General features: G+C 36.7%; 2 protein-coding genes across 2 annotated transcripts in view; both read right to left on the minus strand.

Annotated features, from left to right (window-relative positions):
* Nucleotides 1-2,670: 2,670 nt before the first annotated feature.
* The window catches only part of LOC125801524 (gastrula zinc finger protein XlCGF49.1-like), a 40,562-nt gene continuing 18,253 nt past the window's right edge, over nt 2,671-24,979 (minus strand). The window contains exon 2 of the transcript XR_007438707.1: nt 2,671-3,963. The gene's annotated coding sequence lies outside the window, so the exon portion shown is untranslated. The remainder of the gene's footprint in view (nt 3,964-24,979) is intronic.
* On the minus strand, nt 3,958-5,586 carry LOC125801457 (zinc finger protein 239-like). Its single transcript, XM_049478220.1, has one exon. The coding sequence runs from the start codon at nt 5,453-5,455 to the stop codon at nt 4,640-4,642; it is 816 nt and encodes a 271-aa protein (XP_049334177.1). The 5' UTR covers nt 5,456-5,586; the 3' UTR covers nt 3,958-4,639.

Genomic DNA, 24,979 nt, shown 5'->3' on the forward strand with positions numbered 1-24,979 from the left:
TTTAATGGTCCATATTATGTCAATTTACATTTGAGATTTGTAGGTATAAACATACACATATTCACACACATATTTTTTCACAGTTTATTTTTTCACCTGCATATCCGATTAGCTTAAATTTTACCCTGTATATTTAATTCCCAGCGCCAGAGAGCTTTATTTTCGTGATAAATATTTCTTAAAACTGCATTGACACTAATGTGGTGACGTGTTTGTGTGTGTTGTGTTGGTACATGTAGATCAGGTGCAGCAGTGCTGCTGGGGTTTTTAAACACAGGGTTCAAACACCTTTTACAAGGTAAAATTCAAGCACTTTCAAGGCCCATTTTCAAGTTTTTTTCAGCACCTTTGAGCAAAGTGGTAAATTAATGATAACGGTGATATCTCAAAACTGCGATTCAGCGATAATCAATATATTGCAAAACTATTCTCCACACTTCACAGCGACTGAGCTACTGAGAAAAAAAACACTTCTATGTAAGTAAATAGCAGGAGTTATGGATTTATTGGTGTCAGTTTCACACAAGTTAAATACCAATGTTCTCAAAATACTGAGTATCTCAACATAATGTGTATCCAATAAATTTCGTTCCACTTCACGATTGAAAGATTATTGATCTACTGTTCGAATTATGATGTATCTGGCATGATACGTCATAAAGAAGAAAAGGAGATCCAGTCCAAAATTGTAGTTCCGTCAGATTTTATTCAAAGAATCTTCTGAGCAAAACAGTTTTTTTGGATACATCAAAAATTGAGTAAAAAGATTATTGAAAAATTGAATTGAAATAAAAAGGTGAAAATAAGAGGAAAACCCCAAAGGTGAGAAAAGTTGGGGTTTCCAGAGTTCTCGGCTGTGTGACCAGGACCTGTGGCTCTGTAGTCCCTCTCGGGAGAAGCTCTCCCGCCCAACTCTACTCTTCTTCCTAGACAGAGTCTAATAAAAACAGGCATTCGCCTGGCCTCAGTCTAATAGTGTGTGAGGAGGCTCCTCACACCCCCCGGATCCTGATACTGATAAGCAGTTATTCATCCTATACGTCAGCCGAGAACTCGGTCACCCCAACCTTATCAGACTATAGATTACATGTACAGAAACTCATGGTTCTGCTGGAAAAAATCAATCATGCTAATAAGTTGCAAGAAAAACGGCCTTGCTTTGAGCACAAGGACACAATATACATACATTCTAAGTCACAATGTGAATCATCATGAATCGTGCTAAATGCTTGAATAACATACTGATTAAGTGAAATGCTGATTTAGTTACACACAGATTAACCCTTTAATCAATGAACAATGAACATAGTAAGGCAAAACTCCTCCGTATTCTTACACACTTGTTAATTCTTCACAAAAAACAAACCAAAAAATCATATATTTATGTTTGAAGCCCAAAATGTGGCAAAAGTTTGAAAAGTTCAAGGGGGGGCCGAATACTTTTGCAAGGCACTGTATATAGTGGTTGCTTGAATGTATGTTTGGCTGTGTACAAAAGCTTTTGGCTAAATGCTTAAGTTGAAAGAATAGATAAGATTGCAGATCTTGCAATATAAAAGCCTTTTATTGAATCACATAGATATGAATATGAGTAAATACATAAGGTGATGTAAAACAACGATAATAGCTGGTACTGGATAAAACAATCAATAAAGTAAATGGATTAGATATTTTTAGTACCTTTAGAGATATAAAAAAAACCCTTTAGCAAAACGATACCAAATAAGGAAAAGATAACAGAGTATATAACTTTAGCAACACAACACAACCAAATATCCCTGTAGATTAACTTGCAGATTTTTAATCAGACTGACTGAACCATAGACCAATGAGAAAACCAGTAGAGCAGGGGTGTCAAACTCATTTTAGCCGAGGGCCACATTGGCATATTGGCTGTCCTCTGAGGGCCAGATGTAACGTATAAATGTAATAAAATGTAACCAAATGTAATATAAAATGAATGTAATTACTCCTTAATGTTAAATAACTCTCAATATACTATTTATTCAATCAAATATTACAGTTGCATGGAAAAAATGTTTGCTTGTTGCTCTATTAACATAAATCCTTTTAATTTGTCATGTTATGAAATCCAAAAACTCCATCAATCAAGAACCAAACTAGTCAAGTGAATAGGAATGACATAAAATACAAGTTACATTAACTTTGATCAAAACGTTTGATACTGAAATAAGGCTTAATAAATATAAAATTAAAAATTGTGAGCTGTTAAGAACATGTGATAGATTTAGCATTTCCTCAGATTTAGCAGTTCCTCATACAACCACTAGTCAGAGCTGCAGCAGCAGCACAAGCCCGCAGTCTTTACTCAGTCAGAGCTACAGCCCAGCCACGGGCTACAGGGCTCAGCTGAGCCAGTCTGGAGCGTTTTTACAGTTTTTAAAATTCTTCTGTGTAGAAAATAAAGATTTTAACCCCACTAACCGAATAATACAGCTCTCTACAGTTCATCTTTCAGCCCAAGCAGCTAATAGCAGCAGTTTAGAGCAGCATCACGGAGTCACTGCTCGGATAACATTATAAACAGGTCAGTTAGCGCGCTGCTAACCTCGTGATGTTTATAACTACGGAGTTTAGTGAACACACCACGGCTGCAAGGTTAGACTGTTGAAGGCTACTGAAGACTATTAAAGGCTATTGGAGGTTATTGAAAGGGTTATTGGGGACAGAAATCAGTTTGGGGCTGGTTAGATAAGTGATTCACGTGCTCCTCCTTTGCTGAGGTGAAACTGTGACTAGCGCTGTCACAGTGATGTTTATTAACGTCATTAAAACAGATTTTGTCAGCTATTGTCGTATAAATATTTACACAGAACTTATATCTCTCCTAACAAGCGTTTATTTTGGTCAGTAACACTCTTCGTAACACAAAAGGCATACCGGTCTTTCGCCTTGAAGCACAGCCGTCCGTTTGCATCAGCTTCTCTTTTTCTGGACATTATGGGATAAAAGTTTGTATGTCTCAATTCCACCCGCGAAGTTACGCCTTCCCTCCGGCAGGGTTTCCACATCAATGACTACACTGCCGTGTGTAGTGGCAGTAAGCCGTAACTTCGCGGGTAATACAATCGAAAGCGTTGTGGGAAATGTAGTTTTTGGTCAAAGAACGCTTCTGACCTATTTATTATAGACACTAAGATCTTACAAGCTCTCGCTTGGATGTGGCCACATTTGGCCCGCGGGCCTTGTGTTTGACACATGTGCAGTAGAGGGAATCAAGGATCCTGCAGTCTTACTGCTGCATAGCCTGCTGAGTGTTGCTTTCAGTATGGAAACTACAGCTAGACCGTTTTTTGTTTTTTTTTTAACTCTGAAAAGGATTTTGTTGGCCTTTTGTTGCAAGCTAAGAATATTCTCTACTCCTAAGAATACTCTACTCCTTTAAACTACGACATCTAAATTTTAAAAGACTAAGTAATGCTAATCTAACATCTGGAGCAAACACTGGCAGTGCCCTCGCTCCAACTACAAACTACAAACGTGGAGTGGAGGAAAAAATAAAGAAAGTTTTTATGTGTAAACAATTGAGAATGTGTTAAGGCTGTAAATGACATAAGTTGACCAAATGATCATTTCCTACTTATGGCAAAGCATATTCAATTTTTAAACCTAAAAATGTCCCAGAATGATAAAATCCTCACTTTTGTTTATTATTAGTTCTAAAGCTAATGCTGAGATTTAATATACGATTTTACTCTGAGCTAGCATCATCGCTTTACTATTTATTCAGCATATCACTGAAAAAATTGTAAAAATGTATGTTCCTAGTTTATGCTGTTAGTGGTACCATTTATGATTCTGTGTGTAAAAACTTCTTAAAACACAACACTAAGTGTTGAAGAGCTCTGCAGGCATTAACTAATGTAGGTATACAAACATACATAAAAACACAGCATGAAATTCAGTAAACATCATCTCTGGATAAGATTCATTTTTCTGAACCTGTAAAAAGCCATTTTTAAATGAAGTTCTTGTAACAGAGTGAAGATTTTGTGCATGATGAGGTGTTTTTGGCTGTCTGAAAGATTTAAGGTTTGCATTTTTTATGGCAGAGGAACAGATTTGGGATACTTTTCTATCTTTTGTGAATGCACTGATGTAATATAAGTTCACTCTGTAAAGTAAAACTCTTCCCACAGTCTGAACAGTGATACGGTTTCACTCCTGTGTGAATGCGCTGGTGCAGTTTGAGATGACTCTGTGTAGTAAAACACTTACCACAGTCTGAGCAGTAATACGGTTTCTCTCCTGTGTGAATGCGCTGGTGTATTTTGAGATTACTCTGTGTAGTAAAACTCTTCCCACAGTCGAAACAGTGATACGGTTTTTCTCCTGTGTGAATGCGCTGGTGTATTTTGAGATTACTCTGTGTAGTAAAACACTTATCACAGTCTGAGCAGTGATACGGTTTCTCTCCTGTGTGAATGCGCTGGTGTATTTTGAGATTACTCTGTGTAGTAAAACTCTTCCCACAGTCGAAACAGTGATACGGTTTCTCTCCTGTGTGAATGCGCTGATGCAGTTTGAGACTACTCTGTTTAGTAAAACTCTTTCCACAGTCTGAACAGTGATACGGTTTTTCTCCTGTGTGAATGCGCTGGTGCAGTTTGAGATGACTCTATTCAGTAAAACTCTTCCCAGAGTCTGAGCAGTGATACGGTTTCTCTCCTGTGTGAATGCGCTGGTGTTTTTTGAGGTTACTCTGTTGATTAAAACTCTTCCCACAGTCTGAGCAGTGATGTGGTTTCTCTCCTGTGTGAATGCGCTGATGCAGTTTGAGATTACTCTGTTGATTAAAACTCTTCCCACAGTCGAAACAGTAATACGGTTTCTCTCCTGTGTGAATGCGCTGGTGATTTTTGAGAGTACTCTGTTTAGTAAAACTCTTCCCACAGTCTGAGCAGTGATACGGTTTCTCTCCTGTGTGAATGCGCTGGTGCAGTTTAAGACTACTCTGTTCAGTAAAACTCTTCCCACAATCGGAGCAGTAATACGGTTTCTCTCCTGTGTGAATGCGTTGGTGTATTTTGAGAGTACTCTGTTCAGTAAAACTCTTTCCACAGTCTGAGCAGTGATACGGTTTCTCTCCTGTGTGAATGCGTTGGTGTATTTTGAGAGTACTCTGTTGAGTAAAACTCTTCCCACAGTCGAAACAGTAATACGGTTTCTCTCCTGTGTGAATGCGCTGATGCAGTTTGAGATTACTCTGTTTAGTAAAACTCTTCCCACAGTCTGAACAGTGATACGGTTTCTCTCCTGTGTGAATGCGCTGGTGATTTTTGAGACTACTCTGTTGATTAAAACTCTTCCCACAGTCTGAGCAGTGATACGGTTTCTCTCCTGTGTGAATGCGCTGGTGTTTTTTGAGATCACTCTGTTTAGTAAAACTCTTGACAGAGTGCTGATGTTTCTCCATGTTGGGACTTGGCTCCATCTGTCTGTGAAATGTAGCAAACAATTTCTGCGTTTTCAGGAGATTCTTCTGGATGGCTTGTGCTTCACCTCTTTCAGCAGTTTAACACTGTTCTTTATTAAATATCCTGGTTGTTTATTCTGGAAAAACAAAGAAAAATAAAAGCAGGTCAATTAACCAAAAAGAATTACCTACATTAGTTACACTATATGGAGAAAAATACTGGGACACCTTCATACTACAATAAAGGCTTCAGTACTTTTATCCCATTATAAATTCACAGACATTTTAATATGTAGTTGTATCTTGACTGTCAGCAGGCTGCAGCTGCAAAATGTATGTAGCAGAAACACTGCTGCTGTCCTGAGCACTGAATACAGTGTTATACTACTACTTTAGTAGTATCACACTTTACACTATAATCCATACTACTAAAACTTGAAGCTCGGCTGCGCTCCGGTCCACACCTAGAACCTCCCGCTATGAAGCCGAGCGGAGCGCAGTGCGGCCAAACCGAGTTCCTCGATTAGGCTCGGCCCTGATGCAGAATTTTAGATTTTAGATGCAGAATGAGCACACCTGATGCTTCCACAAGTGATTAAACAGGAGAGATAGTTGAGGGAGGCAGGTCTAATTCAGTGGTTCGGCTTTCAAAGGTCTGATAAACTTCAGCTTGCTCCCAATTGTGCCGGAAAGTGGAGTTGACTAGCAACAGTAATGCATCTAATCTGTTCCACCACCTCAAGCAGTTTCACTACACACAATATCTTCCTTATTCTGGCTGAAGCACTTATGTAGTTTATGTTGTATCTAAGTTATTTATAGTTGATATAGGTTTGTTTATTTGACGGTGATATCGTGTTCCTTTTATATAAATGAAGGCTTTCTGCATTCTTTATCCTGGATGAGGCACTTTTGTTTTGATCTGTTAAATATGTTTACAAAAGGATAAGAAGCTCTGCCTCTGTTGTAATGTAAAGTTATTTATATTGGTAAAATGTAAATAGGTTATTGGTTTGTGTTTGACAGAGATGTCATGTTTTTATATTGCTACATGCAAATAAAGGTGAGCATTAATTCATTCTGACCATTTTTTTATTTCTAAAGTATTATACAGTTTTTATGAGAGGAGGCTTTAAAGACAGTAATAGGTACAGATTTCCATTGCAGGGATTCCTAACAGTTTTTCTGAGGCCTTCCAAATATTTATATCGATATCGAAATTATATTGTATCGACCGAAATTAAGGAATGTATCGTGATATAAATTTTAGCCATATCGTCCAGCACTAGCTGTAAATATGTCATACTGCTCTAACAAAGTGTATCTCATTTTATCTTATAAATATCTTTGTAATTTTCTGACTTGCAGTATATCTCTACCCCTCACCTTTTATAATCAAATATTTAGTTTTTCAATACAATAATTTCAGTGACCGGAAGCAGAAAAAGCCTGTATTAAATGTATATGCTTGATGAAGAGTCTCGACCTACCCCTTCCTGTTTTTATGTTCTAGAAATTAGATAATATTACTTTTTTTATTCAGGTGTAGGACCATTTATGGGATAATTTATCTGCATACAATCACAGCTCCAGAAATGACATTAATCTGTTTTAATAAGGCAGTATGCCATAAAATATCGTAAGAAATAATGTTGCCAATATTTTTGAATATCATGAACTATATTACCCTGAAATATGGAGCCATATCACCCACCCCTAATTATCACATTCAGGGTAGTACTTTCTTGCTGTTTAAAGCAAAAGAAAAAATCACACTGTTTTCATTTCCTATTATATATCTTCTAGAGACATTTTATATATGTTTATGTCCAGTATAATTTATTTTACTTTAATCCTGCATATATGGAGTGCATTATTACCCAGCAAAAAGCTACACATCGGCCCTTCGTGGGCTAAGTGCGGGCACTGTGGGCAGGGGCTAGCCCATTAAAATTCCAAACAGGCCCAACATGGGTTTTCTGTGGGCAGCCTGTTCATTGGCTGGCCCACTCAAATCCTATAAAAGGCCGCTGTGGGCTAGCCTAAACTGGTCCAGTGCATTAATGCCCCTGTAGGCCCAGTGTGGGAATTATTTGGACAGCCAACACTTTGATGCGCCCACACAAATCCCAGGCAGGCCCACTGTGGGTCAGCCCACATTCAGCCTGCACCATTTCATACCCTGAAGGGCCAGTGTGGGATATATGTGGGCAAAGCACAGTTTAGCATGCCCACACAAATCCCATGCAGAGCCAGTGTGGGTCAGCCCAAATTCAGCCTGCACCATTTCATACCCGGTATGGGTTATATGTCGGCAACCTGCACTTTGGCATGTGCACACAAATCTCATGCAGGGCCACTGTGGGTCAGCCCTAATTCAGCCTGCACCATTTACACACTGTAGGCATTGTGGGTTATATGTCAGCATGCCCACACAAATCCTATGCTAGGTTACTCTGGGTCAGCCCAAATTTACCATACAATATTTTACAATCTGAAAGTTTGTGTCATAACAAGTTCATATGAAGGGTATCTGAATATTTTTTTATTGTTTTTGTCTGTGAGAGCTAGGTAGATTAGCTAGCTTAGTGGATAGGAGCAACACTGTGTGAAATGTAGTATCAGCTCTGAAAGATTTTCTAAACCAAAAGTGGAGAAAAATCAAGGTACCACAGCAGAGTTGTGCAGAGACCTTTGGAGGGACACACACACACACACACATAGTAACATCTCATATTTTTCAAGACATATACTGTATAGCTATACATTTTTATTTATAAAAATATTTTTATTTAATATTTTGGATAGCTACGAATTTGCTCCATGGTGCTGATTCATAATCTCACCTTTATTATTGGTAGTGCTGATAATAAATAAATAAAAATATTAAATTATAAATGTTTTTGTGCTTGACTATACACTTTGTGTAAGCCAGCAAGGTTATAAAAGTTACATATTTTTTTTATTTTTGCATGTGATATTTAATTGTGAGGATCATGTGACCAACGAATCCACCCCCCTCCCCCTCCCCCCCTCCCTGCACGTCCCTTTACCACAGAGCAACGATCAAGCTTAAAGGCAAAGCCAGTGAGTGACTTTGGTCTGTCAAAGTGACTGAAAGGTAAGTTATAATTTCTGTTCTACTATACGCTTTTCTATTTTTTGCTAAGATACGCTAATGTGGTGCTAATGCAGTTACCACTCTCAGGTTATTGTAGCATTATAAGGGTAGCTATGTTGAAGTTAGCATTGTGCTAAAAAAAGTTAGCATTGTCCTAAGTTAGAATGAGAATTTACCTCACATTTAAATAACACGAGGGGCTCCCAAGTTGGCAGCTTATCTCGGCTCTTGGAGAAAGACTGCTGTTAAGTAAGTTAACTTTATATCCAAGTATGTCAACAATAACCAGCTAAGGGAACAATGGCTTGCTAAGGGAAATATTAAGGGAAATGGAAAATGGAAAGATATCCACTTAAGCTAAGGGAAAGATATCCACTTCAGCTAAGGGAAAGATAGCCAGTTAAGCTAAGGGAAAGATAGCCAGTTAAGCTAAGGGAAAGATAGCCAGTTAAGCTAAGGGAAAGATATCCAGCTAAGCTAACGGAAATATAGCCAGTTAAGCTAAGGGAAAGCTAGCCAGCTAAGCTAACGGAAATATAGCCAGTTAAGCTAAGGGAAAGATATCCAACTAAGCTAACGGAAATATAGCCAGTCAAGCTAACGGAAATATAGCCAGTTAAGCTAAGGGAAAGATAGCCAGTTAAGCTAAGGGAAAGATAGCCAGTTAAGCTAATGGAAAGCTAGCCAGTTAAGCTAAGGGAAAGATATCCAGCTAAGCTAAGGGAAAGATAGCCAGTTAAGCTAATGGAAAGCTAGCCAGTTAAGCTAAGGGAAAGATATTCAGTTAAGCTAATGCAAAGATAGCCAGTTAAGCTAAGGGAAAGATAGCCAGTTAAGCTAAGGGAAAGATATCATTTTAAAAGGTTTTGGTATTTTTGTGAACCTGATATCCTGATATCGGCCACCTCACATGTTTATAGAATGTAACTACCAGTCACACACAGTGACTGTAAAGGCTATTTATGTTTCACCATGAATAGCCTGAAGAAATTCAAATTCAAATAACTATCACTATATAAGAATCACTGTAATCAAATACAGTCTGCAAATTTCTCTAAAATTAAGCATTGTACATGAAAAGACACTAACAGATGTAGTATTTACCTGACTGCATTCTCATATCTCTATATTATCATTTTAAGAGGCCGTGAGAAGATCATTCTGTTTATGTAAAGTACATCTATTTTCTCCTTCATTATTATTGCTGTGAGATAAAAACCTTAATGCAAAAACTAATGTTATATTCAATTAGAATTTTTTTTTTACTGGTTTGATTGGGATGACATTTTGGTTCCAAGTCTACAAGCAAGAGGAATAAAATTAATAATAGAGATCAGGGGTGGGTTTCCTGAAAGCTTCGTTACGCTAAGAACTTCGTTAACTCGTACTTAAGATTGATCGTTAATTAAAGATAGCAAAATTACATTGATTCAACATTGAACTGCCATCAGGAATAATATTGAATCAACATTGATTTCTGATGTTGATTCAGCGTTGGAACTGCTCGTTATGTCTAACATAGAATAAATGTTGAATAAACAACTGAGGCCAACCCAAAATCAACGCTCATTCAACATTGAATTACTGCTAGGAATAATCATTGAATCAACATTGATTTCTGATGTTGATTTAGCATTGAAACTGCTTGTTATGTCTGACATTGAATAAATGTTGAATAAACAACTGAGGCCAACCCAAAATCAACCCTCATTCAACATTGAATTACTGCTAGGAATAATCATTGAATCAACATTGATTTCTGATGTTGATTTAGCATTGAAACTGCTCATTATGTCTGACATTGAATTAATGTTGAATAAACAACCATGGCCAATCCAAAATCAATTTTCAATCAAAAGCTAAATGCAGTAAAAATTATTACAAACTTGTAGTTGATTCAATATTGATTCAAACAACTTAATATATAAAATGACCCTTTACTCCACAAAATAAAACTCAAAGCATAATTAAATTTAGTTACATTACTTTATTTCACAAAATTACTTAGCAATAAAACATTTTGAATTGATTTACCAGTTTAGGGTACAACCCATACTGGTTATGACAACAAACTTTTTTTGCAGTAAACAGCAACGTGAAAATGGCAAAAACCAACCAAACTTAAACAAATTTATATAACGTAATAAAACAAATGAACCTTTGTGTTTTGTATGGCGTCACATCGATGTCAAGAGTCAGGGGCGCAAAAATAACAGGTGAAAAAAATTAACCAGCGTATTTTTATGTTTTGCGTGTGTAATTAATTTCTCATGAGCACAAATGTGAAACTCGTGATCAAAAAAAAAAAGCGTGTGCGCGCTGAACAGCTTAATTTTTCTCTTCTTGGGTGTTTTTTCCTCTCGAATTCACAGTTCTCCTCGGGTGCCATGCAAATTACCTGCAGCTACAGTTTTCGCTCAAGTGAGTTTTTTGCGCACAAGTTTTGAAAGGGGTGGCTTTGACAGTTTGGGGGCGGGGTCAGGGTCGCCCTCCTCAGCGAATGCTATTGGCCGATATCTCCAGGGTTCGTGACGGACCGCCTACCTCCACGAGGGAGGAGACAGAAGGACAGCAGGAGAGTTAGCTAACTGGCTATGCTAACATCCAAACATCTCTGGCGCGCCGGCTCTGTCTGCACGGGTTAGCATCAGAAGCGACCAGCTCTCTGAGCAAACAGCACTACAGCACTGAAGCCGGACAGACAATGCCAGAAAGTCTGGTCGCTCCTGGCACTAACCTGTGCAGACAGAGCCGGCGCGCCAGAGATGTTTGGATGTTAGCATAGCCAGTTAGCTAACTCTCCTGCCGTCCTTCTGCCCCCGCCCTCCTCCGGCTCATGGAGGTAGGCGGTCAGTCACGAACCCTGGAGATATCGGCCAATAGCATTCGCTGAGTGAGGCGACCCTGACCCCGCCCCCAAACTGTCAAAACCACCCCTTTCAAAACTCCAGTGCAAAAAAAACTCACTTAAGCGAAAACTGCAGCTGCAGGTAATTTGAATGGCACCCGAGGAGAACTGTGAATTCGAAAGGAAAAAAACACTCAAGAGGAGAAAAATAAAGCTTGAGAACAATATTCTGTTCAGCGTGCACACAATTCCCCCCTTTTTTTTGCTCACGAGTTTCACATTTGTGCTCACGAGAAGTTTATTTACACACCCAAAATGTAAAAACACGCTGGTTAATTTTTTTTACCTGTTATTTTTGTACCCCCGACTGTTTATATTGATGTGATGCCATAGTTGTGTGTTACAAAAAAACAACAACAAAAAAAACTTAAAGCAGTTAGAAAAAAATGTTACAATATATATTTTTTTTTTTTACATTTTCTTTCTGGGAAGGCCACCTTCTCTTTCTGGAGCATAGCGCAGCCACTTCATTATGACATCTGCAAATGTCATCAATGTTAAATCTTGATGTTGACGGCGGGCTGCAGCTAAAAACAGACAATAAAAAAAAAATTATATATATATATATATATAAAAAACTTTCAGGTCACCATCAAAAGCACTTCAGCCATTCATTTAAATACCAAATAGACCACTATATTTGGGTACAACCATAGACTGTATATAGCTGGACAGAGCATCGTCTCTTAAAAGTGAAGCCACCACAGGTCGGGCGCCCCCTGCTGTTCGGCTGCAGAAAGCTGTGTAACCCCACCCATCCCCATAGGTTTCAATGGCAAAACAGACAACTTTCAATCACGTTTTTTTCTAATATACTGTAATTCTACCTCCATTATTTAAATGCAACAGCTAGTGTAACCTCTGCTTATATTGTCAAATTTTTATAATCCCACAGAATTCGGTTTTAAAAATATTATTCAGGTGTGGTTATTGTAAAAGGGCTGCTTATGGGCGGGACCAATAACAGACCGTCAGCTCCGCTCCGCCCCGCAGCCTGTGACCTCGAGGCAGCCCTCAGGGGCGGGGTTATTTAAATGAGTAGGTTGCTATCCACTGTCTTTCTCCCTCCTCTGGTCTCTACTGCGCATAATCAGGTGGCAGGATCGCCAACATGGCGGAAGATTTTGACTTCATTTTCATTGAATGAATGGGAACAGAGACACGGCGTCCATCTTTTTTTACAGTCTCTGGGTACAACAAACTATACTGTGAAATTAAATAAAACAAATAAGTTTCATATACCATAAGAGTATACCGGCAGTGTTGGTGGTTATACAGTATCAGTTAGTTTGCTACTCTTAACAAAGAAATTACAGCTAAATATTTTATAATCACTTCGGTTTCAATTAATAAAAACTGTTACATGTGTTGCTCTTACTTATTTAATCATTATTTAAATGATTAAATAACCAAAATGTAAATGATTCCTAGCCTGTTTTCCATTTTGCCATGCCTTAGCTGACTGTCGGCATGTCACATGACAAAACACAGCTCAGGCGTCAGCCGCAATTTACTTTTCCCCTGCTAGAATAGAATTTTTGAACAAGATTCTGGGTATTAATGTCTTAATTCATAATGCTTTATCTCCTGATTTTCAAAACATCAAAAAAATCTGATCATAACTTTTTATGGGGACCTATCTCCTAGCTCTCAATACATCACAACAATCTAACCATCAGGTATCAGTTAATAATCTGACTGTATACATTTTTACTGTGATTTTTTTTAAATAATCATCCTGTGAACATGACATTAAAGGCAATATAATGTGTGTGTTAAAATGTTGTCATATCCCATAGGGCTTTATGGATTCGCAAAATTTCCCAAATCTGACAGTCAGGTATAAGTCCTAATTATATAATTCCTGAAAAAGAACTGCTGATTATACCACAGTTAATATTGGGTGACCCCTGTCAGTCAAAGGCCTTTTAGTAACATATAACATTTAAAAGTGTAAAATCTTGTTATTTTGAATTTATAATTGTTCTTTTATGTTTCTTAGTTTAGGAACCTTTCTCACATTCTCCCAACCACAATCATTCCCAGCACTTCACTAACACCAACAGTTACAGTGGTGTTTTAACTAAGGAAGATTCTAGGGCAGGGGTTTTTAATTAGTAATCATTTTTTGTTTTTCAAGGTCCAGTTACAGGGTAAAATAAAATGCACACTTATTCTATCCACTGACAATTCATGTAGGATAATAATAATCTTATATATAATCTTCTTTAGGATTTATATAGTTAGCTTGAATCCTAAATGTCTGATTTTTTTAGATGTTTTGAAAATCAGAAGATAAAGGCTTAATGGGACATCAGTACAATCTGAGATTAATACAATGAGACAATAATACTGCATCCTATTCAAAAATGCTATTTGCCATGAAAAAAAAAGAGTCATTCACTGGACACTGGAGTGTTTTGGTTCCTGCTATAGGCCACTGAAGTCGGGTCGTCATTTTGTAGTCAGCGTCATGATGTTTATGCCCATATTTGGGGTTTCGTGTCTAAGCAGTCCATGTAAACGGCGAATTTGAATGGTCTTTCAAAAACTGGTCTCTGTCACATTCTGTGGTTAGTAAATATGTTCAGAACCCTGTACGTTTTATTCTGCGTACATTTACCTCCTAAATATCACTGGATCCTCTGAATTTCGAGATTGTTTAAGGGGAGTAATCAGAAAAATGCTAGATTTAAGCTAATGCTTATCTGACGTCACAGCACAGTGGCTGGAAATGACCTCGGACTGGATTCTGCACAACAACAGCGAACTCCGGTCAGATCACATTTTGGATTATTATGCTTCTTAACAGAGGATCATTAAAGCATTTAAACAGGTGAAAACTCTTTCAGTAATGTTGAGCAGTGTGATGTTGAGCGGTGTGATGTTGAACGCGGTGTGATGTTGAGCGGTGTGATGTTGAGCGGTGTGATGTTGAGCGGTGTGATGTTGAGCGGTGTGATTTTGAGCGGTGTGATGTTGAGCGGTGTGATGTTGAGCGGTGTGATGTTGAGCGGTGTGATGTTGAGCGGTGTGATGTTGAGCGGTGTGATGTTGAGCGGTGTGACGTTGAGCGGTGTGACGTTGAGCGGTGTGACGTTGAGCGGTGTGACGTTGAGCGGTGTGACGTTGAGCGGTGTGACGTTGAGCGGTGTGACGTTGAGCGGTGTGACGTTGAGCGATGTGTTGTTGAGCGGTGTGATGTTGAGCGGTGTGATTTTGAGCAGTGTAGTCTGTGTTAGAGCTTTAAAGGGCAGATAATAAGAGAAAGTGGCTCTCAGTTCAGCAGCGCTTTCCCGGAGGGTTTAGTATTTAACTACGGTCATTAGTTTATGCTAAATAAAACACCTGACCCAAATAATCAACTAACAACTAATTAATCAATTAATTAACTCACTACCTGCCCTCACTGAGGTGACAACGAACCAGAAACACCAATTTATTTCACTGCATAATAAAGATGTTAAAACATGTTACAGCTGGTTCTGGAGAATCACTGAACTGTTTTAGTGATTTTGCACAAGAAATGAAAGTAGACTGTTGACTGGGTGTAAGACAGCGATGTGCCTTGCATAGGGCGTGCGATAGGGCCCCAAGTGTTAAGTTTTTCAAATATTTTTTTCCAAGGAACTATAATTTACAAAGATAAATTAAGAGAAGATGACAACTGTAAAGACCTACCAAATATGCAGTCTCTCAGAAGGGTGTCTTTGAATGGCCTTTTACATCCTTTCCCAGCCCAATTAAAGTGACAGGCCAACTCGTTTGTCAGTGATGACTGCAAAATGCGGCGTATTGTTGTCTCTGGTGTTCCACCACCCACAGCAGCAAACTTGGATACCTACAAGAAACATTTTTAATTAGCTTTGGTTTATTAAGTTTTTAATACCCTCTTTCACACTACATGATTTAAGCCTGGTTTTCGTCAACCACCTTTTGTTGCTCGCCGACAAAACTCTGTTCATGGGTAAATTAGCGACCAGTCAGCACTTGGTCAGTGATGTGAGCTGTTGGCGATGCCCAGCAGATATCTAGCATATTATATATCTAGGCAAGTTGGTGACAAAGAGTGAAAACATTGACTACATATAGCTAATGGGATCGTGTAAAAAGAGAACCATGTAACCACTGACCCAATTCCTCTAGCACACTGAGGCAGTTCTATGTTCATTGATAAATATTCCTATGACGTCAAAATAGGTTCACACATTTTGAGATCCAAAAGTATAATCCATAATCAATAAATACAAAATGTTGGTCTTGCTTTCAGTTAGAGAACTTTCTTGCTTTTAGTTTTGACCCCGTTTTTAATGGGTGGGGACTAGTTGACCATTGGCTGCTGGAAATAAAACCCTCCCATAAAGGTTTATTTATTTATAGCAGCCAATGACTAGACCCCATCCATCTGTAAAAACAGGGTCAAAATTGAGACAAAATTGGGCTGGATTTTTTTTGGGCTCGATGTACTGCTGCTTAGTAATGCTTTACTGTTACAGTTAATAATCATTTTGCTTCGGGACCCAAAATGCCTGAAAACTGAAAACTGCCCTGGTTCTGCAGAACCGAGCGCTTATACACTGAAAGAGCTGTGGCTACGGGCTGCGTTTATCCTGAAGTGTGAGCTCCTATGGCAGCCTATGAGCGTATGAATCGCAGGCGATATTCGTGCACAGTGTCCGCCTGGCTTTATACAGAGATGTCTGATTTATTTTAAGCCTTTTCAAACGCTGAGACTTCGAATGCTTATGGAAATGCCTTCAATGTCGCTCAGTGACACTAAGATTTCCTTGTGATTTGAGCCAAATAGAATTTTATTAATTCAATTAATAAAATTAATTAGCGACATTCGGGGAAACGCTGTAGTGTGGGGGTAGACAAACATAAACCTTCTCATAATTAAGATATAACAGTTATTTATTTCATAATTACGACATAGTATGTCGTTTGAACGATATGATAACTCAAAAACGAGATACATTCTCATAATTACGTTTGATAATAACTCAAAAACGAGACATTCTCATAATTATGGGATGTTTATTTCATAATTAACGTTACCACATAGCATGTCGTTTTAACGACATAATAGCTGCGGTCCAATCTGAAGGGAGCTGCCTAGGTAGTCATTGCCTTCAAAGGCAGCTCCCTCGTTCGGCAGCATTTTCACCCATAAGGGATCTTATAAGGCAGCGCGTTCGGGACACGCTCTGGAGTCAGCATACGTCATCACGTCTAGCGCGCTGTGCTCGTGAGCTGTTTATAAATAACTAAAGTTAATGATCACTTACCTCGGGATAAATCTCAATGCAGCGGCAGCTATTTCTCTTTTACTCAACCAAATATTACATATATTTAAATATTCATGATTTACTTTAATTCTACACTTTTCCTCACTTAATTCTCAGAGTATGGTCAGTTATATTTATGTATTTAATTTATTTTTGATTAGATGCTTCATAGAAATGCATGAGTAATGAAACCATAATATAATAAATATTTTGTATGAGCCATCAGAGCTAAATAATCAAACTAAGCTACGTTTCACACAATAGTACATTCATACACAGTCAGCTAATTTATCTTTACCTTTTAGTTGCATAAAACACATGATTCATAAACTTTTTATTTATTTATTTACCCATACCCACTAGTTGAGATGTGATACTACAATAAGCATAGTGACTATAAAACACAGCAAGCAAAAATAATAATGTTAAGAGAGAGAACTTTATTACATTCAAAGAAAAAAATATATATTCATAAAGGGAGCTAACGCTGCCTCCAGCCGGTCTGACCAGCGTTCACCTTCCCCGGCCCACGTTCATCCCTGTGGAAAAAATAAATCTGAATTAGTAACAGTGGTTTATGGAGAACACGCTCATAATTCCACTATTTACACAATTAATCACTCAGTTACAGGTAAATCTAGTTATTCCCTCTAACAATTAAACTGTTTACGCATTAAATCACTAAATTACAGGTTATTCTACACGTTTACACTATTTACACAGTAAATCACTTAGTTATACGTAACAGTGACTTAAAACAGTTAAAACTTTTTATACTGGACGGCCAGGGTATCTTTGTTTCCTAGCGGGGGTTTCCTCAGCGCTGCAGCCGCGTTTGGTACTCTGTAAGTCGGCTAGATACGTGTTAGCTTACCCGGTAAATTAGCGCGATAAGCTAACGGTAGCTTCCGCCGGTCAGGTCTTACATTAAATGAAGTACAGGCGAAAACAACGATGGAAAACAACTTAAAACAGTCTAAAATATGCTAGTTTGATAAACCCACGCAGCGGTGAGTGGAAATACAGGCGGGAATTACTTACATTTGTACAGAAACTCCGTGGCAGGCCGGCTCCGTCCGCCATGTTTTTAAATCTGAGCGCTGGAACTCTGAGCTGGTGAAATGCATCATGGGATTGCCTTCGCCGTGAAGGATACATCTCACGCTGCCTTCAGAATTGGGGTAAAATAAGGCAGCTGCCCAGGTAGGCAGCACATGCTACCTTCCGAATGGGACAGTCCTTTTCTCGGGAGCGCGCCTATGCTGCCTGCAAATGCTGCCTAGTTGGGCAGCTCCCTTCAGATTGGACCGCAGCTAGTAACTCATAACATAAAACATAAAAACGAGGAACTTTCTAGTAATTACGACAAACTATGTCATTTTAAGAACATAACTCATAAAAACTATATACTTTCTCGTTATAAGGACATGTGGAAGATTTGTGGCAGCAATATGCTTCCTGCTGCAGAAAAAAGTCGGCTGGCCCTTTTTGGGTCACTTAGTAGTTTTATTAATTTATTAATTTTTGGCGTCTGAATGCTGCTCAACAGCAGCTGCAACAGACAGGAGCTCATGATGCACTTTTCTGGGTCATATAAATTAAGTTACCTTTGTGCCACACCCTAAGAAGAAGTGACGCCCAGCTTACTAGTTAGTTAGCTTAGCTACTGTTAGCTCGCTAAATTCCCAAGTTAACATTAAGTTATTCAAATAACTTACAGTTAACATTAACTGTTACATGTTAAAATGTACAGATTTAAACATCCTAGCTAGTGATTTGTTTAACTTTACTGTCGGATAACTGTTACAAATCGCTTAAATAATGTTTTTAATCATTTTTGTTTCTCACAGAGACATGTAGCTAGCTAGCTAAGCGCCACAAAATGGCGGCAGCTGGTTGTTATATAATTGACGGTAGCTAGCTAGCTAACCTAGCTAAGTTAAAGTTACCTCGTAGCTAAAATATAAACGTAGTTAATCACTAGTTAGCTATCTAGCTCAGTTTAACATTTGGTATACGACACTGATAAAGTAACGAAACACTTTTGTATACATTATTCTTTTAACTCGAAATCTCCCCAAAACACTAGCCAGATTAAACAACCGTTACATAACTTACCTGCCATAGCGCGCGCTCTTCTGTTCTGTGGAAATTTCCAGAAGGTCAGCTTCAAAAAGAAGAGGGGGAGGGGCGAGCATAGAGGCTGTTGGATGTGATTGGTCCACACACAAGCATTTATTTTTTTATATTAATCTGACAGTTGTCATTATATTTATCGGAATTTAGACCGCACTTCGTATCCACCTAATAATAAGTTGGATATGTTTTTTTTACTTTATTGTTTTGATAGGTGGGCAACAAACTTAGTCCACTACCTCCAATACCACATTGATTTTTTTATCTTAAATATTAAGACATTAAGACATCATTTTCATTCTGTGTAGATATTTAAAAATATCTATGAAGAGGTCTATAATATATGGAAGCCCATTCCCGCCACCTAAAAAATAAAAATACTCCAGCAATTTTTTTTTATTATTATTAAGTAAATTGCTATCTCAATATTTTGAGATACTAAGTCAATATTTTGAGATACTATCTCAATATTTTGAGATACTAAGTCAATATTTTGAGATACTAAGTCAATATTTTGAGATACTAAGTCAATATTTTGAGATACTATCTCAATATTTTGAGATACTATCTCAATATTTTGAGATACTAAGTCAATATTTTGAGATACTAAGTCAATATTTTGAGATACTATCTCAATATTTTGAGATACTAAGTCAATATTTTGAGATACTAAGTCAATATTTTGAGATACCTTAAATGCTGGCTGAATATACATGCGGCCACCTGTAGATAATGACCTGGGAATTAGGCCAAAAGTGAGAGCAATAACGTTTTAATTCATATTTAATTTTATTTACATTATATTTCACTCAGAGTTAAACTCTGTCCCTCGCATTGTGTTCTCCCCTTTATTCAGAGCGTTTTCACAGCACTTTGCTTACATGCTGTTTTTTACTGTTAAAATGCGACATCTACAGGCGGCCGCATGAATGTTCAGCCAGCATTTAAGGTGGAACGGAAATCTGAATAAGACACTGGCGAATAAGAAGCTAACTTCAGCCTCGTCCAAGATCCGGAGGCTTATTTTGATATTGTGTGATTCCTCTAAAAGTTCCAATATTTCATGATTTGTGAATCCACGTCTGAAGTAGTCCTCAATGATGGTATCCATTTTGCATCTTTGTCTCACTGTCTCTGTACAGCCTACTAGTATCTCAAAATATTGAGATAGTATCTCAAAATATTGACTTAGTATCTCAAAATATTGAGATACTATCTCAAAATATTGAGATAGTATCTCAAAATATTGAGATAGTATCTCAAAATATTGACTTAGTATCTCAAAATATTTACTTAGTATCTCAAAATATTGAGATACTATCTCAAAATATTGAGATAGTATCTCAAAATATTGACTTAGTATCTCAAAATATTGACTTAGTATCTCAAAATATTGACTTAGTATCTCAAAATATTGAGATAGTATCTCAAAATATTGAGATAGTATCTCAAAATATTGACTTAGTATCTCAAAATATTGACTTAGTATCTCAAAATATTGAGATAGCAGTTTACTTAATAATAATAAAAAAACATTTTGCTGGATTATTTATTTTTTTTAGGTGGCGGGAATGGGCTTCCATAATAATAGGAGGTTTTCTTTTCAGTCAGCATTTAATCACCTTTTTCTGCTGCTAGGAGTACCTTTAACATCTAAGCATCACATTATTTACGTTTTTTGGTACACTGTACCTAAGAACATAGAGGTGAAGGTGTAGTCAAGAGCCAAATCCAAGATATTTCGCAATAAAACTGAATGGAAGGGCACAGCAAAAAAATACTTGAGCATGGCCTGCTGTATTCCACACTCTCTTAACCCTTATGCCCTCCTCGGGCATTTTTGTACATTTTTTTAAACTTTTTTTTTCATTTGGTGATCATTTTGGCTATGTTGCAGCTAGTGGCATGAATTTTTGCAGAAAATCTGCTTTTTCATTAAATTTTTGAAATCTATTGTCTTTTACTCTTACACGTCATTCATACTCTCTGGATGCATTTTGCACCCTCTGGACACCTTTGTGGCAAAAATGTACACGCACCAAAAAACTGCTCTTAAATCATTATACATCAATATTTTTTTTGCTTTTTTTTTCATAAATCACTTAATCAATTTCAGACCTACTCAAAACTACCAAACATTAAATAATTTTCAGAATTTTAACCCTTTAAATGACAGTTTAATTATTTGAATTATTGCATTTTGTTTTGCAAAAAAACACGAAAAATTTATTAATTTATTTATTAATTCTTTTCCATATAATAAATAGTAGGTGGATGGGGCATTGGTGGAAATAAGAGTCTTGGATATGTCAAAGATTAGCAACAACATTTATTTGATTGAATTATTACTTTTTATGTAGTGCCAAATACTCCCTCTGGACACCTTCATGGCCAAAAATGCCCCATTGACTTCCATTGAAACCACATTTTTTGATCTCACTGCAGTTACAGTATAAAACCATGCATTCTGAAATGTTAGTATTTCATTTTGAAGAAAAGTAGTGATATTTGACATTTTTACTGTATTCCATTAGATTCAACAATTTTCCCATTTTAGGCTGATGAATTAAATTCTTGTAATTTTGCCAGTTATATTATGGAGCCATGTGACTAACAGGGGACCCCTAGAGTGTGTGTGTGTGTGTGGGCCTGTGAGAAAGAGAGAGATAATACATCCACCTACTATTTATTATATGGAAAAGAATTAAATTTTTGTGGGTTTTTTAATGAATAATTAATAATTAATGTAATTAAACCGTCATTTAAAGGGTTAAAATCCTGTAAATTATTGAATATTTGATCATTTTGATCAGGGCTGAAGTTGATTAAGTGATGTATGAAAAAAAAAGCAAAAAAAAATATTGACATATGAGGATTTTATTGCTGATTTTGTGCGTGTACATTTTTGCCACAAAGGTGTCCAGAGGGTGCAAAATTTGAAATCTGGCACTACATAAAAAATAATAATGCAATCAAAACAATTTTGTTGCTAATCTTTGACATATCCAAGACTGTAATTACCACCAATTCCCCATCTGTCCACTGTTTGTTTTATGGAAAATAATAAATTTTTCGTGTTTTTTTGCAAAACAAAATGCAATAATTCAAATAATTAAACTGTCATTTAAAGGGTTAAAATTCTGAAAATTATTTAATGTTTGGTAGTTTTGAGTAGGTCTGAAATTGATTAAGTGATTTATGAAAAAAAAGCAGAAAAAAAATTAATGTATAATTATTTAAGAGCAGTTTTTTGGTGCGTGTACATTTTTGCCACGAAGGTGTCCAGAGGGTGCAAAATTTGAGGAGGGCATGAGGGTTAAACAAGAGAGTGTGGTCCACCCAGAGTATACCTAATTATCTACTGTTGTTTTGTATATTCAGTTCATTTGTTAATTAGGGATCTTAGCTAAATACAATCTACCTCTAAGGCTTTTATTACGTCTAGAGTTGTATACTGATATAAATATTTTAGTAAATAATGAGGCTCTTCTAGGTTTGAATGCTTTACTTTTTTCTTTTTTTTTTCAAAATAGTGACACAGCTCCAAATACATATAGTCCTGTTTTCTTAGTCCAGGTATCATACAGAGCAGTTATACCACAACAAGCATATGTAACCAGTGTATGGCGGGACCCTGGAGAGAAAACTGTAAATCATAAAACTGTATCATAAACTAGCCAGTAGGTTTATTTCTCTTTGAAGTTGTAAACCCCTAATTATCCAGCCAGACTGTGATTCTAAAGAAATCTGCATACCCCATTCCCTGATTCTCGACCTCCACTGGAAAAGCAAAAACAAGTGTTTTCCAATCAACAAAAAATGTAATTAAACTAATTACGTTTTTTTGGACAACAATGTTACCTTCAGGTGAGAAAATGCACCATTAAAGGGGCTGAGTATTGACATTATGGTATCACTTCACATAGTTTAATTTGCCTTATTATTTCATTCACATAGTTTCATTTGGGTGGATTTCCCAATAACGATCACCCTTGGCTGCGAATAAGGAACGCCCAAATCATGAGCAAAGATCAAGCCAGTTCTACGATTGTTTCCCAAAGAGTTTTACAAGACAAAATTAACAAACAAGTTTAAAGAACATCTTTGTTGATTTCTCCCCTAAACAGCGCGCTCATGATTTGAAAAAAGTAATAACAACCAATTTTCTCCTGGTTGGTGTGGTTAATTAAATAGAGTGCCCTTCTTATCTTGGGTTTATCTGTTCTTTATAAAAAAAATCCTGTCTGATCTTTAATCAAGAGAGGCATCACCTCCTCCATCCTTTTAGTTAATGTAGATGCATATAGTTTGTTAACTATATTGAGCACAGTATTTGGTCTATATTGGTCAGTAATTGGAGAAAACCCCTAGAAAACAGTAAACACACAACCAACGGTAGAATTTCCAAATGGTTCAACAGTATTTTTCTGTAATAATATGAGTAATTGGTTTTTAACAGTTTTAGCCCACAATTTTAAAGAAACTATTTGTAAATTAAAACTTTATTTGTAAAACATCTGGAGGCTTTTATGTAATTTTACATATATCATTGTCCAAAATAATTTATAACTGCAAAATGGATTACTACAGTAGCATGTGTAAAAATGTTGAAACACCAAGTAACTGCACTGTAAATGGGATCGGAATGCTTATAAATATAAAAATATGTATTTTTTAATTTGGTTAATAATCTGTATTTAGGTAAATTATTGTAATGGGTTGCATTGTAGATTGTGACCAATAACAATGTTGATTGCATGTTTTCTTTTCAATGTTAAACAACAGTTAAGTCTTTAACCCGAAAACAATGTTGATTCCATGTCTTCTTTTCGATGTTGAACAACAGTTAAGTCTTTAACCCGAAAACAATGTTGATTCCATGTCTTCTTTTCGATGTTGAACAACAGTTAAGACTTCAACCCAATAACAATGTTGATTCCATGTCTTCTTTTCAATGTTGAACAACAGTTAAGTCTTTAACCCAATAACAATGTTGATTCCATGTCTTCTTTTCAATGTTGAACAACGGTTAAGACTTTAACCCAATAACAATGTTGATTCCATGTCTTCTTTTCAATGTTGAACAACGGTTAAGACTTTAACCCAATAACAATGTTGATTCCATGTCTTCTTTTCGATGTTAAACAACGGTTAAGACTTCAACCCAATAACAATGTTGATTCCATGTCTTCTTTTCAATGTTGAACAACAGTTAAGTCTTTAACCCAATAACAATGTTGATTCCATGTCTTCTTTTCAATGTTGAACAACGGTTAAGACTTTAACCCAATAACAATGTTGATTCCATGTCTTCTTTTCGATGTTAAACAACGGTTAAGACTTTAACCCAATAACAATGTTGATTCCATGTCTTCTTTTCGATGTTAAACAACGGTTAAGACTTTAACCCAATAACAATGTTGAAATATAGTTGATTTGTGGTCATCAACCAAACCTGACCAAAAAAAAACAAAATTAACATTGATTCAATGTTCCTTTGCTATCTGGGAAGCAACCACTTAGCAACCACTTTAGAAATGATAGCAACCGCCTAGCAACCAGTTAGTAATCAAAAGTTTTTAGATTTCAGCATTTAACCAAACGTTTTTGGATTTAAGCATTTAACCAAACGTTTTTGGATTTAAGCATTTAACCAAATATTTTTGGATTTAAGCATTTAACCAAAGGTTTTTAGATTTTAGCATTTCATCTAAAGTTTTAGCATTTAACCAAACATTTTTAGATTTAAGTGTTAAAATCCTCCACATGTGTCTAGGAAGAAAAATATGGAGAACATAACACATGGCTGTCCTAAGTCAAAGAGCCAGCAGAGTTTAAGTAAGAAAGAGGAGAACAGGCAGTAAATAGCGGTACAAAAATCTGATTTAATTTTAGCTTCCCACCACTCATTTGCACATACAACAAACCATGGCAGTATTTACATTATTTACATATGCTGTATAAAACAACAAAGAAAGTACCACTCTGGGAAATGTAAACTATGGACGGTGCTACAGAAAAGAACACAACAAAACATAACCATATTAAACTACCTAAAGCCAAATTAAGTACAAAAAGAATATAAAGAA

Source organism: Astyanax mexicanus, chromosome 4 (genome assembly GCF_023375975.1).
Source record: "Astyanax mexicanus isolate ESR-SI-001 chromosome 4, AstMex3_surface, whole genome shotgun sequence".
NCBI lineage: Eukaryota > Metazoa > Chordata > Actinopteri > Characiformes > Acestrorhamphidae > Astyanax > Astyanax mexicanus.

Excerpts from the sequence above, each read along its gene's own strand:
- LOC125801457 (XM_049478220.1), bottom strand. The coding sequence starts at position 5,455 with ATGGAGCCAAGTCCCAACATGGAGAAACATCAGCACTCTGTCAAGAGT.